Source organism: Zea mays, chromosome 5 (genome assembly GCF_902167145.1).
Source record: "Zea mays cultivar B73 chromosome 5, Zm-B73-REFERENCE-NAM-5.0, whole genome shotgun sequence".
Lineage (NCBI taxonomy): Eukaryota > Viridiplantae > Streptophyta > Magnoliopsida > Poales > Poaceae > Zea > Zea mays.
In genome coordinates this window covers 195,949,181-195,964,740 of record NC_050100.1, presented here as the reverse complement: position 1 = coordinate 195,964,740, position 15,560 = coordinate 195,949,181, and the positions used below count along the sequence as shown (strand labels likewise).

General features: G+C 55.7%; 2 protein-coding genes across 2 annotated transcripts; both read left to right on the top strand.

Annotated features, from left to right (window-relative positions):
• Positions 1 to 1,077: 1,077 nt before the first annotated feature.
• Positions 1,078 to 2,530, top strand: LOC100272646 (uncharacterized). Its single transcript, NM_001147104.1, has one exon. It carries the CDS (start codon positions 1,344 to 1,346, stop codon positions 2,328 to 2,330), a length of 987 nt encoding a protein of 328 aa, NP_001140576.1. The 5' UTR covers positions 1,078 to 1,343; the 3' UTR covers positions 2,331 to 2,530.
• A 2,424-nt stretch (positions 2,531 to 4,954) lies between these two features.
• Positions 4,955 to 7,389, top strand: LOC100381572 (putative leucine-rich repeat receptor-like protein kinase family protein). The gene is made up of 2 exons (NM_001174397.1): positions 4,955 to 5,878; positions 6,536 to 7,389. Exons 1-2 carry the CDS (start codon positions 5,233 to 5,235, stop codon positions 7,117 to 7,119), a joined length of 1,230 nt encoding a protein of 409 aa, NP_001167868.1. The 5' UTR covers positions 4,955 to 5,232; the 3' UTR covers positions 7,120 to 7,389.
• Positions 7,390 to 15,560: the final 8,171 nt, after the last annotated feature.

Genomic DNA, 15,560 nt, shown 5'->3' with positions numbered 1-15,560 from the left:
AAAATATGTTGAAGGTATAGGTATGAGAAGACTTAGAGACCTGCAAATCCAGGGGGAGTAACTCTCACTGATACATAACAAGTTCACATCATATTGCACTCTTTTCTTTATGTGGTTTTTCTCTCACAAAGAGTTTTTATCATATAAAGTTTTTAATGAGACAATATTAATACAAGCGTATACCATATCACTCTTAATTTCCAACAGGGTTTTTGTAAGGTGATATGAGGTATAGTAGAAATTTTAAATGCAGGATTTTCATTTGATGGACTCAATCAAGGGGGAGTGTTAAGGAAAAAATGATTTCGTCCACGTCAGCAATCCGGAGGAAGAAACACACTTAATATCAAAAGTGGAGATTAACAAGATCGACGGTCATTAGTTAATAGGATTAGTGGTAATAATATTCCTTTCTGTAAATCCTGTTCCCGAACAGGCACCCCTCTCCCTCTCTCCTACGACGAGGAAACCGTACTTAGCGAACGGACAAGTTTTCTGTCGTTTCACTGTGTTTATGCACACCACCATTGAATGAAAAGGATGCGCATCATTTGCTTCAGTCCCTTCGTTTTCTAACAGAAATATGGGCTATTTTGCTTTAGGTGTTGGTAGGCCGTTTCCGACTAAAGCGAAGTGAACAGCCACGTGGATGTCTGCTGGAGCACGACAAAGCGGCCGGCGTGACGATCAGAGTGCGATTGTCGGTGCCTTGGTCAAGTGTTTTGCCAGACGAAAATGCGGGGCGGGACCCTGCCTCACGCCGTCGCGTCCTGCGTCGCTTTGTTCCACCGCAAGTCTGCATCTTTCTTTCGTTCTTCTTTCTTTTCTTGTTCGCTGCTCTCGAGTACGCATCATTGATCATTGCCTTTTGCCATGGACACAGGACACATCAACTATCCGGATACACGAAAAAACAAAGGCACCATGCATATTGTGGTTTTTCAATTCATTAATTAGATCTGCATGCAGTTGGTCATCTGGTTTGGTCCGGACTGTCAACCGTGGCGTGTGAATGTGATTATGCCAAAGTGGCGTCGCGGCCGGCACCGGCAGTCTTTCAAACCATACGGTCGTCGTCGTCTTCCCTGCGCGGGCTGCGGTCCTGCTCCATAGTTGCTTTGCAGCCAAGCCATGTCTCGGGCACCGCCAGCTTATCTCCTCGCCACAAAGCAAGGAATCCAAAGCAAAGGCAACGGCGGCCAAGTTAGTAGCTAGGTTTACAGCCAAAACACGGCGATCCTAAAACCACAACCCAAAAACGGGAAGCGTGCACGCGGCAGGCACACGCACACGCACACGCACACAAACCTGGGCTCTAGCCTCTAGCTCACTCCCCGCGCGCAATGGCCAACGCAGCCCCAACTCCCACGCAAACGAGCCATGTCTCGCGGCCGATTCCTACAGGCCTCGTGCCCGTGGCCGTGCTTGTCGCCGCCGCCGCCGGCCTCCTCGCGCTGCTGCCGTCAGTGGCCCAGGCGGTGTGGGAGGTGCCGCACCTCTTCCTCCTAGGCGCCGTCATCTCCTTCGGCGTCTTCACCCAGAGCCAGAGGAACAACGGCGCCGACGGCAGTGGCAATGGCAACGCCGCCAGCGCCAAGGACAGCCCACTGGCGTGGAACGCGCGGTACCACCCCGACGACGACCCCCTCGTCGTGGTCGAAGATCACGCGGTGCCGCGCGGCGACGACGACGACGGGCTGGAAGGCGCGCGGGAGAGGCCGCTTTCCCTGCCGGTGCGGAGGCTGAAGCTGAAGCCTGCGGCTGCGTCGCGGTCGCAGGAGTCCGAAACCGGCGGCGATGCCAGTGACGGTTTCGGTGAGGAGACGGATAGCTGTGCGTCGTCGTCCGGGTTTTGGGCCGGCGCGCGCGCCGTCCCTTCGCCGCCCTCTGTTCTCGACGCCCAACAGTGTGAAGAACGACCGTTCTTTGTCCAACACAGCGCCAGCAAGTCCCGTGGGTGCAGTGCCGCGACTCCGGCTCCGGGTGCGCCCACCGTCTCGAGGGGCTTCGTCCAGTGGTGCCATCCTTCGGTGCCCGGCGACAAGCAGCCGTTGAGCGACGACGGCGAGGTCACCGACTGGGATAATGAGGATGCCGACGGGTCGTCCGATGAGATGACAGCGGCCGTGTCGTCAGAAAGGTCGGTCCCTGGGGACTTGGCCTCTTGTGCCAGTGACTGTAACGACGGCGACGGCGACGACACGTCTGTGGATGAAGAGCTTTTGAAGCTGGCGGCGAAGGCGGAGCCGGACAGGGAGGAGGAAGTGGACAGGAAGGCCGACGAGTTCATCGCCAAATTCAGGGAGCAGATCAGGCTCCAGAAGCACTAGCCGGACATGCATACATGCTCTGCTGAGTGCCGACACACGTAATGCCACTGCTGGTCCAGCACGAAGGAGAACGCAGTGGTAGTTTGTTCATCTATCTATCCCAGCATGTTATTATCTGTATCATTTTATTTTATTTTTTTGTTGCTCCGATGCAACAACAAGGAGCCAAAAACATGGTGTACATGAAATGCATATTGAGCACTGTTTTTTTTCGGTGCATTTATATAGATTTCGCGTATGCCTGTCATTGCCACTGCCAGGCATGAACGCGCGTGAGGCAGTTGGGATTTGGGAGGAGTTAGGATGAACAACAACTGCCCTGCAGCAAAAATCTTTGCGACTTCGCTGGAATGGAACAGTCCGCGCGACGTGCACAAGCACAGCACAACCCGCAGGAGCCTTCTGGTGCATGCAAGGAGCGATGCCCTGCTGCCGAGTGCCGATGCAGGACATCAATGAATGCTGTGAGGAAAAACCCCAGCAAACGGCACCGAACACTGAAAAGGACCTGTCCACGCCAACACACGCATGCATGGTCGCTTCTTCCAACTCCCAAGGCTTGTGTACCAAGCATACGTATGCATCATTGCTGAAAGTGTTTTCGAATAATGCACGGTGGCTGACTGGCTGTGTAAATCACTTGTAGGCGTCGTGGTTGAGAAGAGCGTGACCTTCCAACGGCAGCGCGAAAAGGCACGTACATTTGTGTTTTTGTGTCCATCGGTGTGCCTAAACATCGAGCAAGCGCCTATCAAGAAACAGCTGGAACACCGGGCACCTATGGGTCTGATTGGTTGCCCGCATATAGGCCAACCAGGCTCACAGTATGCGGCCTTAGTGTGTTTGGTTGTAGGTTGCATCCACGTAACCAGGCGCGTGCTACTTTGCCGCTTGTTTGGTTTGCCGCATATGCATCAGCGCCTGTGTCTCGCGATGCAAAAAAGGAGCTCGGACCAGGCTCTGGAGATGCGACCAAAATCTGCGCATCTGTGGAGCCAGGCTCACGCGATGCACAGCCAGGCTGCCGCGGGCCTGGCTCGCTCGGCCATGCTGCCTAGATACGGCAACCAATCAGGCCATTATGATTTTGTCTGGCACGTACGTCTGTCATGGAAGCGGTGTGCCTAAACATCGAGCTGGCAGTGTGTAACCATAATCTATGTTTGTTCCTAGTGAAGCCATGGAAGCGGTGGTTACGAATGCGAAGCTGCGAACGCAGGGTGGAGCCTGTTCAACGAGAGTGCTCGTAGATACATGTGCAATCACCCATCACAGATAATAAGACAGACAATCGGCAAAATAGAACGAACTGTCCTTCAGAAAAGTAATTGCACGAAGATCTACGTGTGCCTTCTGCTCCCCCGTCGCCAGTACTACAGCAGCGGTAGTAATGAACCACTCCGTCAATTTTTAATGCACCACCAGAGACTTCAATTGACGAGAGTACAGTACATGAGTACCTACCATGCAGCCATGCAGGTACTATACTACCCTCATATCCACGCAGTTACCCGGAATCTATCACATCCGCGCCGTTAAGCTTCGATCCAACAGCCACTGACCCTCCACGAAGTCCCAGCGGATCCCTCCGCCACTCCGTTACACTGATGAGAAGCTGGCAGCCAACCAACGCGGGGACCGGCCCCGCCGTCCATCTGCGAGCGTCCTGTTTCCGGCACCAGCATCTTAGGCCCAAGGTAACTACGGTACGCGCGATGGGAATTGGATACCTTCTGTCCGCTAGTCTAGTCTAGTCCCGCCCTAGCCCTACTCCCAAGTCCCAAATCCAACTGCCGAAGCCACCATCCACCGTGGCCCGTGTCAGCCATGACAAACAAAAACTCAGCTGGACGGAAAAGACCGTCCCCGGTATTAATGCATGGAGTCGTCACTTAAAGGATACACATAATCCACTGAAGGCTAAGAAATCAAATCCAGGTCTTGAATGTGCTACTCAAAAACCTTTAACCCCTCTAGATCTGCCAAATTTCAATGAGAAAAAGGCTCATCGAGATGTGCCCCAGATCCGAGTGGCCTACGAGCTCGTTGCAGCTCGCTAGCTAACAGAACTCGGCTTGCGAGCCGGCTCGGTTCGGCTTACTAGCTACAACTTAATAGATAATATTGTATTATATATGGAATAAATAATATATAAATAAGAAATATAGATCATAATGAAACATTACAATTATCTAAATTATAAATTATCATATATTCATTATTAAAGACTAAAAACACAAATTAGATATCTATATAATTATCCAATATTAATCGGTATTGTGTATGTTGCTTTATCTGATAGCTTAGCTCGACTCGTTGCACTAACAGGACTTGAGAAACTAGCTTCGCTCACCTTGTTTGAGACTCACTACTTTGAACCGAATCAAGCCGCTCCGAGCTCGAACGACCTTGGCTCGATTTTTTTTTCAATAACGCCTACCACTACCCTGCGGGCTGCGGCCCTGCCCGGCTGCCCCTACTGCTCGAAAGGAAAAAACCATTAACTAAAAAAAGAGGCCAACAAGCCGAAAGCTCCCCGCATTCCCGCAGTCTCAGTCGCACAGTGATAAAGGCCTCGAGCCGAGGCGACAAGAATCTCTCAAGACAGCCAGCCACGCACCTCCGCGCCGAGCTCCTCCCTTTGCCTACCGCCCTTCCCACCGCGCGAGGAAAAAGCCAGCAGCAGCAGCAAGCAAGCAACTCAGCGGAGCACGGCAAAGCAAACGAAGAGCTCGCGTTGGCGTTGCCGACTTGCCGTGCCTTGCCTAGCTAGCTTCGCCACGACGAACCTGACGTGAGAGCGCGGCGACCACCCCCACCGGCCACCGGCGCGCGAGTAGCTTCCTGTCGTTCGTTCCCTCCGAGAGCGTCTATTTACCCCCGAGAGAGCCGGACGCGCGAGATGGAGATGGCGGGGGCGGCCGAGGCCGACACGCCGTCGCACGAGCCGGTGCGCACGGGCCGGAGCAACACCATCCTGCTCCCCATCGTCGGCGTCCTCTTCGCCTACCTGCTCTACCGCTTCCTCCGCCCGCGCCTCCGCCGCGGCCTGCGCCTCGACCGCCACGTCCCGTTCCCGTCGGGCGCCTCCCTGCCCGCCTGGCTCCGCCGCCGCGCGCCCAGCGGGAGCGCCGTGCTGCCCTACTTCGCGCCCATCGCCGACCGCCTCGGCGCGCTGCCGTACCTCGGCCCCTTCGCCGACCGCCTCCCGCACGGCGGCGGCGCCCACGCGCTCGTCACGTTCCCCGGCGGGGAGGCGCTGTCGGTGGCGACCATCCTCGAGGCGCCCGGGGAGGTCGTCGCCAAGTCCGCGCACAGCACGCTGTACCGCGCCGCGGTGCGGTCCGGGGAGGCCGCGGTGCTGCTCCGGTTCGTGCGCCCCGCCTGCGCCGTCGCCGCCGAGGAGGCCTACGCCGCCGCGCGGAGGGTCGGCGCGGTCAGCCACCCGAACCTCGTGCCGCTCCGCGCGGTGTACGTCGGCCCCAGGGGCGAGAAGCTACTCGTGCACCCCTTCTACGCCGCCGGCTCGCTCCACCGCTTCTTGCAAGGTTGGTTACGCTTTTGCATTCTTCGCTTCTTCCTAGTCTCTCGTCTACATCTGCAGTTCAAGCAGTTTTTCCTCCCCTCCAGCGGCTATGGCGCTATGCTAAATCGCATTTCAAACACGAGCCTTAGTACTTGTTGCGTTGCGTCATCTGGTCAATTATTGTCGACAGATTTGATAATCTAAACATGTACTTTTAGAAATATCATCTCAGGCCACCGTCAAAACAAGATCTCGCACCTGTATTCGACAATGCTATACGAGTACCAGCACACCCCCATATGTATGGGGGTACGGCGGTACGCTATACATATCCCAGCTGTTTGCATTGCCAGTTTGCCACCCACCTTGCATCATCATCATTGCTATGACACTTTTTTTTTGCTCTTCACGCTGCATGTTGTGTTTAGCATGATCAAAGCGTAATTGTTTTGCATTCGATCTGAAATCGTCATTTTTTCAGTGTGTTAGACGTCATTTTTAAAAAGCTCAAAAGTAAATTGAAAGGGTCGACCCAAATGAGTTCGAAATCTAGTTTAGGAACATCCTTTCGGTATCAATTGATGTTCTGAACAGATAGTTGATAAATGAAGTTGTTGTGTAACATCCTTTCGGTATCAGCTATGGCGGTAGCTAATTGCTTTGTTGCTAACATTTGCAGAGGGGATCGAGGAGTCTCATAGATGGAGCATAGTCTGCAACCTTTCTCTGGGCATTGCCAAGGGACTGGATCACCTGCACACAGGCTTGGACAAACCGATGGTCCATGGCAACCTCAAGACGAGCAACGTCCTTCTGGACGCCAACTACGAGTGCAGGATATCGGACTACGGCCTCTACCTCCTGCTGAGCCCCGCCGCTGCCCAGGAGATGCTGGAGGCCTCCGCGGCGCAGGGGTACAAGGCGCCGGAGCTGGTCAAGATGCGGGACGCCACGTGCGAGAGCGACGTCTACAGCCTGGGAGTGGTCCTGCTCGAGCTGCTCGCGCAGAAGGAGCGCGCGGACGACGACGGCCGGCCGAACCCGCGGGACATCCTCCTCCCGGCCTCCTTCAAGAACCTGGTCCTGGAGAGGAAGATCTCGGACGCGTTCAGCTCCGACCTTGCCAGGCACTGCAAGAGGTCGGGGAAGGAGAAGAGCCTGAACGCCTTCTTCGAGCTGGCCACGGCCTGCTGCAGCCCGTCGCCGTCCCTGAGACCCAGCACGAGGCAGGTACTCAAGAGGCTCGAGGAGATCGCGAGATAAATGGACGCGAGTGCTGAGCAGGCCTGGCGACTTGCTGCTTAATCTGCATCGCTCTCTATTGCAGCATACCGTTGAGCTGAGAAGCGTCTACCTTCCCTAAGCTAAACGAAGAACGTATTTTTGTGGTGGGCGAGTAGGAAATGGATGCATGTTTTTCACGTCCAGTAACCTGTACTGTACAGTTTCACCGAGATGCAGGGTTGTTCATCAGAAAACATACAGGGTGTGCTTTCGGTGCATGAGGAATCTCCATGTGGCGGAATGTTCTCTACAGCGCGTATGTAACATGGTATTTGTCGTCGACATCGTGATACTCGCATGCTCGCGGTGCCATACCATCAAGTCTGGGGTTGGTGATTTGTCCTTATCACTTGACACTTGCCAATGTAATCAACGGATGAAGATCCCCCTTAGCTTTCGACTTGTTTCGTAGCCTGGCGCGGTGGTATCTTGTCAAGAAATACGAATCTTTCTTAGGTGACATCCTAGATCTCGCATTCGAGGCCTCACATCGATGGCGATTCACACTGACCGCCGTGCGTGTCGTCACACCTAAGCGCAGAAGGTACGCCGACATTTTTCTCGTTTTACCGACGCGTTTCATCGAGAACACGGCGGATAACGGACCGTCTACCTCGGTGTCAGGATCAGGCAGGTGAAGTGGTGAAATCTAGCTCAACACCGACTTTTCACCACTCACCAGGTAGCTCCGGCATCCCATTCACCGGACGGGACCAGACCGCAGGTCCCTCTCCGCCATCCGTCTATCTCGGCGCAAACGGCAAAACCAAAACGCAAAAGGAGCGGCAGCACGTGAAGCAGACCTGTCCCAGCGCTGCAAAGGCCAAAAAGGCACCACCAGCAACAGCAAATGACCGGAACAAACAACCCGCAAGGCGCCATGTAAGCAGAGGTAGCTTCCGAATCCGGGCGCCCTCCCGTTTCAATAGCTCTTTGTTTATGTTTTTTTTTTGAATAAAACCCGTTTTTAATAACTCTCTGGAGGCCACAGCCTGATCTTGTCGGCGCACTCCTGTCCGGTGATGGTACGCGCCTTGCTGTTGTGACACTCGTGATAAAGCCGGCCATGATTCATGAACAGCAGTTCCAGGCTCCAGCTACTGCCACCAGTACACGCCACAACCCTCTTTATCTTCCCGTCGTGTCTGTTCATGCGCCGAGGTCCCGCTCCTGCACAAACGGGCCACGGCGTGCACAGTTGCGCCGTGCGTGCAATGTATCACCGCCTGGGTTGGGCTGGCCACCCGGTAGTCTCAAGGATATGCGCAGCCACAGGGGTCTCACCGCCTCACCTTGATCCAGTAGGAGTGGATACCCCATATTTAAAGTACCGACAATGCCTATTTCATACATTTGATCATGTCTTTCATTTTGAATGCATTTCAAGTATTATCTCATTTATACCAGGTTTCGTGTTATAAACTATGTTATAAACTATATCCCCCGGACACCATACTCACATATTCAGGGTGAGTAGTCTATAACTTGAAACCGTAAGACTAACATGATTTTCAAGTTTATTATTGAGTAGTCGCACATTGGAAGGCAAATGGGACTTTTGGAGAAGGATACACGCTTCCACTCCATATTTGATCTATATCAAAGTTCATTCACTGATTTATATTTACTTTAGGACCACATATTGTTCTCCATTTTTGGTGTTCAATGCCAAAGAGGAGAAATAATCCGGCCACAAAGCAAAAGAACCATGCAACACTAAAATTTTCAATTTCAAAATTTCCAATTGGTAAAAAACCCTCTTCAAGAGTAAGAGGAAATTCCCTTTAGAAAAGTTGGTCAAAATGCTTTGAAGTTCATTTCATATAAAATTAGCATATCAAATGTATTGCTAATAAGAATCTCTAAACTTCAACCTATAATAGGTGGCTCAATTATGTGATTTGGGATTAAGTGCATATTTGATATTGCTGTAGAGATCATAAATGTGGATAGATCAAATCTCATATTCAAGAGTTTTTTATATGATAACTTATATTTGGTATATTTTGATTCAAGAGAAGCTCAATTATCAACATGTATATTCTCCAAATCAAGTTTGGTTTAGTTATGGCTGAAAGGGAAATAGGGTCAAACCTTTTTCCTAAATGATTTTGGTGGTTGAATTGCCCAACACAAATAATCGGACTAACTAGTTTGCTCTAGACTATGAGTTCTACAGGTGCCAAAGGTTCAACACAAACCAATAAAAAGTCTAAGAAAGGGTTCAAATAAAAAGAGCAAAAGACAACCGAAGGTTGCCCTGGTCTGGCGCACCGGACTGTCCGGTGTGCCACCGGACAGTGTCCGGTGCACCAGGGTGGATCAACTCTGAACTGCTCAGCTTCAGGAATTTGGGGAGCCACTCCGCTAAAATTCACCGGACTGTCCGGTGTAACACCGGACTGTCCGGTGTGCCAGCGGAGCAACGGCTATCCGCGCCAACAGTTGTCTGCAAAAAGCAACAGTGAACACTACAGTGCGAACTGCGCGCAAAAGTCAGAGCAGGCATCAGAAGGCGCACCGGACAGTGAACAGGACCTATCCGGTGCACCATCGGACTGTCCGGTGGCCCCACTTGTCAGAGCTCCAACGGTCGAACCTTAACGGTTAGGTGACGTGGCTGGCGCACCGGACAGTGTCCGGTGGCGCACTGGACTGTCCGGTGCGCCATACGATAGCAGCCCCTCCCAACGGCCACTTTGGTGGTTGGGGCTATAAATACCCCCAACCAACACACTTCAAGGCATCCAAGTTTCAGCCATTTGCATTCAATACAAGAGCTCTAGACTTCACTCCAAGACACAAACAAAGAGATCAAATCCTCTCCCAAGTTCAAAGATCATTCCAATCAAATAGTGACTGGCGAGAGAGTGATATTTGTGTTCTTTTGAGTTCTTGCGCTTGGATTGCTTTCTTCCTTCCTCATTTCTTGTTCTCAAGTGTTTTGTAACCAAGGCAAGAGACACCAAGTGTGTGGTGATCCTTGCGGGGTCTAAGTGACCCGTGAGATAAGGAGAAAGCTCACTCGGTCTAAGTGACCGTTTGAGAGAGGGAAAGGGTTGAAAGAGACCCTGTCTTTGTGACCACCTCAACGAGGAGTAGGTTTGCAAGAACCGAACCTCGGTAAAACAAATCACCGCGTCTCACTCTTTATTTGCTTGTGATTTGTTTTCGCCCTCTCTTTCGGACTCGAGTTTATTTCTAACGCTAACCCCGACTTGTAGTTGTGCTTAAGTTTATAATTTTCAGATTCCGCCTATTCACCCCCCTCTAGGCGACTTTCAATTGGTATCAGAGCCCGGTACTTCATTAGAGCTTAACCGCTCGAAGTGATGTCGGGAGATCACGCCAAAAAGGAGGTCATGACCGGCGAGAAGCCCGCTACAAGCCACGGAAAGGCTCCGTCAAGGGAGTCCAGCTCCAAAGGAAAGGGAGAATCACCCTCCCACAACAAGTCGCATCGGAGTGGCGACAAGAAGAAGAAGATGAAGAAAGTGGTCTACTATGAGACCGACTCTTCGTCGCCATCCACCTCCGGCTCCGACGCGCCGTCCGTAACTTCTAAGCGCCATGAGCGCAAGAAGTTTAGTAAGATCCCCCTACGCTACCCTCGTATTTCAAAACGTACTCCTTTACTTTCCGTCCCATTAGGCAAACCACCTATGTTTGATGGTGAAGAATATAATATGTGGAGTGATAAAATGAGGCACCATCTAACCTCACTCCACACAAGTATTTGGGATGTTGTTGAGTTTGGAGTATAGGTATTGTCGGCGTTTCGAGACCGGGGGGTCCCTAAGCCGACGAGTGAGTGTGCTGCGTGCCCCAGCCCAGATGGGTCGAGCGCGTGGGCGAGCGCGAAGGGGGGAGAGGCGAGGTGGCCGGAGACGGGCGTGAGAGAGGTGGAAGTCCCGCGGTCGTGTTCGTCCCGCGCCTAGGTCGGGTGCGCTTGCAGTAGGGGGGTTACAAGCGTCCACGCGGGTGAGGGAAGCGAGCGGCCCCAAGAGAGTGCATGTCCCGTCCTCGATCCCGCGCGGCCAACCTCCTCTAAGAAGGCACTGGTCCTTCCTTTTATAGTCGTAAGGAGAGGATCCAGGTGTACAATGAGGGGTGTAGCAGAGTGCTACGTGTCTAGCGGAGGGAGAGCTAGCGCCCTAAGTACATGCCAATGTGACAGCCGGAGAGATCTTGGCACCCTGCTGGCGTGATGTCGTGGCTGTCGGAGGAGCAACAGAGCTTGGCGGAAGGACAGCTGTCGAAGCGGTCGAGTCCTTGCTGACGTCCACCTGCTTCCGTAAGAGAGCTGAGAGCCACCGCCGTCATGGAGCTTGGGAGGCGCCATCATTGCCTATCTAGCGGAGCTGGTCAGATGGGACACCGGTCTTGTTCTCTGCGGCCCGAGTCGGCTCGGGGTAGAGTGGTGATGGCGCTCCCTGTTGACGTGGTGGGCCCGCGCCCGAGGCCGGGCGACGTGGGGGCTCCTCCGAAGCTGGGGTCGAATTTGTCTTCCGTTGCCGAGGCCGAGTCCGAGCCCCCGGGTCGGGCGAGGCGGAAGTCGTTCGGCAGAGGCCAGGGCGGAGTCCGAGCCCTGGGGTCGGGCGGAGCGGAGTTCGTCGTCTTCCGGGTCTTAGCCCGAGTCCGAGCCCTGGGGTCGGGCGGAGCGGAGTTCGCCGTCTTCCGGGTCTTAGCCCGAGTCCGAGCCCTGGGGTCGGGCGGAGCGGAGTTCGCCGTCTTCCGGGTCTTAGCCCGAGTCCGAGCCCTGGGGTCGGGCGGAGCGGAGTTCGCCGTCTTCCGGGTCTTAGCCCGAGTCCGAGCCCTGGGGTCGGGCGGAGCGGAGTTCGCCGTCTTCCGGGTCTTAGCCCGAGTCTGAGCCCTGGGGTCAGGCGGAGCGGAGTTCGCCGTCTTCCGGGTCTTAGCCCGAGTCCGAGCCCTAGGGTCGGGCGGAGCGGAGTTCCCTATGGCGCCCCTGGCGAGGCCTGACTGCCTGTCAGACTCACTCTATCGAGTGGCACTGCAGTTGGAGTGGCGCAGGCGGCGCTGTCCTTCTGTCAGACCGGTCAGTGGAGCAGCGGAGTGACGGCGGTCACTTCGGCTCTACCGGGGGGCGCGCGTCAGGATAGAGGTGTCAGGCCACCTTTGCGTTAAATGCCCCTGCAACTCGGTCAGTCGGTGCGGCGATTTAGTCAGGGTTGCTTCTTAGCGAAGCCAAGGCCTCGGGCGAGCCGGAGATGTGTCCGCCGTTAAAAGGGGGGCCTCGGGCGAGACGGAAGTCCCTCGAGGTCGACTGCCCGAGTCCGAGGCTAGGCTCGGGTGAAGCGTGATCGAGTCACTCGTATGGACTGATCCCTGACTTAATCGCACCCATCAGGCCTCTGCAGCTTTATGCTGATGGGGGTTACCAGTTGAGAATTAGGCGTCTCGAGGGTACCCCTAATTATGGTCCCCGACAGTAGCCCCCGAGCCTCGAAGGGAGTGTTAGCACTCGCTTGGAGGCTTTCGTCGCACTTTTTTGCAAGGGGACCAGCCTTCCTCGGTTGCATTTTATTCCGGTGGGTGCGCGCGAGCGCACCCGCCAGGTGTAGCCCCCGAGGCCTCGGAGGAGTGGTTTCACTCCTTCGAGGTCTTAATGCCTTGCGTAACGCTTCGGCTGGTCTGGTCGTTCCCTCATGCGAACTGGCCGTAGCCCGGGTGCACGGTCGGGGCCCAAGTTCTCGGGCTGGTATGTTGACGCTGTCAACGGTTCGGCCGGAGCCGGGTTTGCGAGAGCAGCCCCCGAGCCCCCGCACAGGGCGAGAGGACGATCAGGGACAGACTCGACTTTTTGCATACGCCCCTACGTCGCCTTTCCGCAAGGAGGGGGGGAGTGCGCCATGTTACCCTCGATGGGCACCGAACATGGTGTCTCCGGTGAGCTGCAAGCGGGTAATCCGAGTGGACGTCCATGCCCCGTTCGTTGGGGGTCGGCTAGGGGCCCAGAGGCACGCCCAAAAGTACCTGCGGGTGATCTGCCGGACCCGGTCCCCTGGCGACGGGGTCCGAGGGCTCGATGCCTCCCTCCGATGGGATTCTGTTACAAGATCGCTCCCGCTGGTCTCGGAAATGTCCTAGGGTACCTCGGGAGCGCAGCCCGAGCCTCGGTTATGTATCGAACGTACCCCTGGTCATCCCTCGCTCGGCGTCTGAGGCGACTGTGAACCCTTCGGGGGCCAGCCTTCGAACCTCTGATCAGTAATGGGCGTGGAGCCCGAGTAGCCTGAGGCGGCCATGGAGCCTTTCGAGGGGCCGGCCTTCGAACCCCTGACCAGTAGTGGGTGTCGGGCCCACGCGATCTGAGGCGACTGTTGAACCCTTCGGAGGGCCAGCCTTCGAACCTCTGATCAGTAGGGGGGGCTCGGAGCCCGGTTCCTTCACAGGGAAGGATCCTTTTCTGGGTATCCCCCTTTCCCGGTCCCTATTGCAAGAGATAGAGAAAGAGGAAAAAGGGAAAAGGATACGAAATCGAACGACGTGGCGTACCTTTTTTGGCGCGGTTATTACGGCGAAGGCGAAGCGTCGTCCGCTTCTCCTGCCAGAAGCGCCGCCTGTCCCGCCGCGGAGTTAATGCGACGAGGCGAGTGGTTGGCGGGGCGGCCGTTGCGCGTGCGCGAGCCGTTCGAGGAACGGATCACGGGCGCACCGTCTTCACGCCGTGGGAGGAGGCTCTCTTGCTGTCCCTGGATGGGACGTGAGCCTGGCTGACAACGTGACTGCTGCTCCCGTCCGCCTGCCACCGTCATTACTGCTGGCCCACTTTCGGCCGCATTGACCGTCGCACCAGGCTGGCACCGCTGGGTCATGCGCTGGGTCGCCTCGAGTCGCGGCATAGGCTCCGCAACCGAAGAGGTGCGACGGTGGCACAAGTGGTGGCGCGGTTGCTTGCATGCAGCAACTGGCGCGCTGGTTGCCTGACGCGTGGGCCTGGGCCTCCAAGCTGGCGTGTCAGAAGTCGGAGAAGCGCGTCCACCTGGCGCGGTTGCATGCCGCCTGCATGGCTGCCCGCCCCTCCCGCCCGTTGGTCTGGGCAAAAGTGGGGGGTCGCTTGTAACCGCTGGGCGGTTGTGCGCACCACGCGCGGCGGTTTGGCTTCTTCTGCTCGGAGCCGGTCTGCATGACATGCGGGACCCAGCCCCCGAGTCGTAGGGGTGGGCCTTGGAGCGTGTTGGAGAAGACTCAGCCCGCGGCGTTTGGGGGCGCACGTAGGGAGAGTTGCCTTTAAAAGGAGGGCGACCCCTTTCGTAAGGCAACCATGTCTTCTTCCTCCCTCATGCGTCGTGTCTTTCCATCTTCCAAGCCCCCGGATGGGGGGTACCCACCGTCTTTCCGCCTCCTCGTTGGAGGAACGCAACTCCGTGGGAGTTGGTACCTTTCAGCCATCGTTCGGCTTCAAGGATTTTCATCACACAGCCTGGTTGCTCCCCTCCGCCGGTGGTCACCCAAGGCGGTGACCTCCAGCTCCTGGATGGGGAGAGGCAAACCAGGCTGTGATCCCGTCCCCAGCATCGGGCGTGTTCGTCATCCTTGCTGGGGCGGGGAGCGAGGCGAGCCGGGGCTCTACCTCCTGCGCGGGTTGGTGAACCACCTCCTCTTCCAGCTTCTGGTGGTGGCAATCGTCCTCCCGCGCTGCGACGGAGACGTCCTCCAGTCATGCCGGGGAAGGCGAACTATTGCTGTCCAGCTAGGATGCAACATTCCGCCCTTTCCCTCGCGTTCGCGGCGAGGACGGCAGCGAGGATCTGCCGGAGCGCTTAGGAGCGGCCCGCTCTTTGGCTGGCCCGCTCTTTGGCTTTGATGGCTTGTTCGCGTCCCTTGAGCGGGACCGCGAACAAAAGCCCTCCGGTGGCCGCGTCCACCCGGGACCATGGCTGCTGTTGCAGAGGCTGCTGGCGAGCCTCCCGATGTTCGTCCCCCCACAGGCCCGAGGTCGCTCGTACCCGCGGGGACGGAACCGGAGTTCCGTTTGTGATGGCACCTTGAATGCCAGTGTTTATGTTTATTGTGGCTGTCGAGGCCTGAACATGTATGTAATTTCGGCACGGAGCCGTGTTTTTTTCCTTATTTTCGAGCACTAAGTCTCGCCTGTTTATTATCTGTACCGCTTCACCAAGCATGAGTCGCCCCGTGTCAAGGTGACGAGTGAGGTATCCGTATCCCGGAGGCGTAGGAATCCCTCGGCTCGATCGGCCTTGTTGTCTGAGGCTCCTCTAGCTTAGTTAAAGAGACCCCTCGGCCGCTCTTCGATGAGCCGAGGCCAGGGGTAGCGATATCAGTACGAACAGAGGCGGAGTTGGCTCGAAAATGGGAACCTGGTTGGCCGGAGCCTAGCCGGGTTGTCCGTCAGTGGATCCGACGCCGGAGTCGATCAGCCGAGGCCTCGGGTCGGG

Coding starts and splice junctions, on each gene's coding strand:
- LOC100272646 (NM_001147104.1), top strand. CDS start 1,344: ATGGCCAACGCAGCCCCAACTCCCACGCAAACGAGCCATGTCTCGCGG.
- LOC100381572 (NM_001174397.1), top strand. CDS start 5,233: ATGGAGATGGCGGGGGCGGCCGAGGCCGACACGCCGTCGCACGAGCCG. Junction 5,879..6,535: donor GCTCCACCGCTTCTTGCAAG/GTTGGTTACGCT, acceptor TAACATTTGCAG/AGGGGATCGAGGAGTCTCAT.